Here is a 2,871-nt window from a genome sequence, read left to right as displayed (position 1 = left end):
GTTAAATAAATTTAAATATCAATTAACAAGTTTGATTTAGATAATATACAAAAAAAGAATGTGAGAATTGTGCGAAATTACAAATCCAAAATTAACCAAAATAACTGGAATTGTTTTTTTTTTTTATTTATCATTTAAAATGAATTCGCATCGAATTTAATAATACTTGGAATACTTAGAAATTTGAATACTTAAAAATGATTAAACATGTTTAGGGATTATTCTTTTCCTTTCCATTTATTTTGTTGAAATGTTACAAGGATATTTGTTGAAGGAAATAGTTGTAAAATTAAAAAAAATTTTATTTTTCATTGAAGAAAAACGTCTTAATTTTTTTAATATACAAAAAAAAATCGCAAACGTGCTTTTTCTAACACGGAAAATGTTATTTTCAGATTAATAAGGATGAAACCAAATTTAAGCAAATATTGAATTAGTTTGACATTTATTCCGGATAAAAACTAGTGAACTCGCCTTTTACAGTCCCACAAGCAATATCACTTCCTATCGAAAGATTCAAATTTTTCATTCCAGCATCGTATATTTTTCCAGCACCAATTCCGCCTGTTTATTTTAGTTGCGCACTTTTTAGACCAATACAATTGCCACAGTTCAATGCTTTAAATAATCGCAAGTTATGAATTTTATTTCATTTAATTTTGAAATTTTCGAATTGTAATTGTTATAATTTGTAGTAATTTTGATTTATATAATTATATTTTGGCTAATTTTCCCAAAAAAATTCTCGTGATTTTAATCCATTTCAATGGAAAAAGGACACATATACTTAATTATTTAAACCAATTATTACTTTCAGTAGCAATGCGTAATTTCGATGTCAATCCATCATGTGATTCTTCATGTATGAATTCAAATGGGATCTCCTCAGGAAAGCTTTGCTGCATACAGTGCAGTTGAATCTGGCCCCATCATTGTTATGAATCATCATGTGTATTCTCATATTCTGTAATAGAGCAAAATTTTTCGTGCACACAAAACAAGTGCGCAGTTTCTCATCCGTTTGAGTCTTCATATGTTTATGCAGAGAATTGGTTTTTTTTTTTCCTTTATCAGTATCTCAGATTCAGATTCATCAAAACATAGATCTAATTATTGATAACCTAATGAAACAATATACAATTTTTTCTTTCCTTGTAAGGCACTGTTTTTTAGCAGAAACAATGACGGGTACGGTATCAAAATTTGAAGTGCGAATAAAAAAATTAAGGGAATGGGCGGAAATGTTCGAATTAATGTTTTCTTGTAACTGTATATTTCACAAATAGATAGTAGTTCAATTTTTAGAAGTTATGGATCCACTTTTTTCTTTCTAAAAAAGTCTTAAAAATATTAACCTTTAAAACCGGAAAGGAAAATGAAAGTTTTGAAATTTCTTTTTTGTTTTTAAAAGGACATTAACAAAAAAAGTTTGGGCTCTTCTTTTTTATTCCTAAAAGAAGTTTTAAAACAAAAAAAGAAAAGTCGGAATTTCATGATTTTTTCCTTTCGTAGTAAAAGTTTTCGTTTTTTCTCAAAGTAAAATCATTTCAGGAAAACAATGAAAATGGAAATTTTTTCAGTGAAATTAGCAAAATTGTTGCTAATTGCTGAAAAATAAATTCAGAGAATTAAGATAACGAATAATATTAGATGAAGAACAAATTTACATATGATGAACTATGGAAGTATGGATTATTATCCATTATGGTAATGAAAACTCATCCAGTAGATAGGTTAAGCAAAACAAAATCGCCATGTTTTGGATGTGAATGCGGTTTTCACGTGTGCTTTCATATTCACGTCTGCATTCACGTTTATATTCACATATGTAATAGATTCAACTTTTACATCTATCAGTGTTCCGAGTATTGTTCAAGTATATGATGGTTCAAAGTTTTCAATGAAGGTCCACTAGTTTAACTGTTGAATAGATTTATCTAATTCTGTTATAAAAAAGATGAAATGAAATGAGTTAACAAGCAGAATGCCAATTTTTTCCCAAATTTTTTCAACATTAAAAAAAGACAATTGAAGAAATACTTATCATTTACTTCTTTTTCTTCCATTTATTTTATCAAATTTCATTTTCAACATCCTCTTATTTCAGATCCACCTTACCACGAATTGGAGGGTAAGTTATTTACATTTGGTGAATCGAAATTTACTTCAGAATCAATTCTGAAATCAGAAATCAAATCAGATTCTGAAATCAGAAATTCAGAATCAAGAATCAATTTCGAAAGAGAAAAAAGAATCATTTCTGCTGTTTTTAAAGATGAATCGTGATTGAAGGAAATATTGCGATACTGAGCCATATTTAGGCATGCAATACTTATCATCATTCGTATGACGAAAATTTTATAACGAAGTTTGGAGAGAAAAAACGAGCGCCATATTTACTACTAAAAAAAACTTTTCTCGAAATAAAAATTTGGGAATCTGTGTATAACAGCGAAAAAAAAACCTCTCTTTAAATTAAACTTTCCCTGGATGGAAAATAATGACAGTCGATGGCACAGCTTATCTTAATACGCTTCTATTTCTGATACAAATGCAAACTTATGTAATTCAATGAAAGGCTTCCAGTGACACGAAATATTCTGTTAATCCCAATTTCTATAGAAAAACTTTTTGTGACAGTATTATTCACTTTTTTGCATAATCTGTATGAAATACTTTCTGTTTTACAATGCATTGTTATTCAATGCAAAAGGGAAAACTGAGATTTATTTCGATTTTTTTTGAGTCTTTCTGATATTTGACTGATTCGATCTTTTCACTGTAAAAGGTTCCATATTTCCCTTCAGAATTCAGTCTACCGTCACAAACTGCTTTCTTCCTCACCAAATTCGTTTCCACAATTTCTTCTCC

The 2,871-nt window shown here is 28.4% G+C and overlaps 1 protein-coding gene across 1 annotated transcript; it reads left to right on the top strand.

Moving 5' to 3' along the window:
• Positions 1-1,650: 1,650 nt before the first annotated feature.
• LOAG_14230 (hypothetical protein) lies at positions 1,651-2,286 on the top strand (the record flags this gene model as incomplete). Its single annotated transcript, XM_003149728.1, has 2 exons — positions 1,651-1,876; positions 2,108-2,286. The coding sequence occupies 2 exons, from the start codon at positions 1,651-1,653 to the stop codon at positions 2,284-2,286; spliced, it is 405 nt and encodes a 134-aa protein (XP_003149776.1).
• Positions 2,287-2,871: the final 585 nt, after the last annotated feature.

Source organism: Loa loa, assembly GCF_000183805.2.
Source record: "Loa loa unplaced genomic scaffold supercont3.446, whole genome shotgun sequence".
NCBI lineage: Eukaryota > Metazoa > Nematoda > Chromadorea > Rhabditida > Onchocercidae > Loa > Loa loa.
This window is presented reverse-complemented; position numbering and strand designations above follow the sequence as displayed.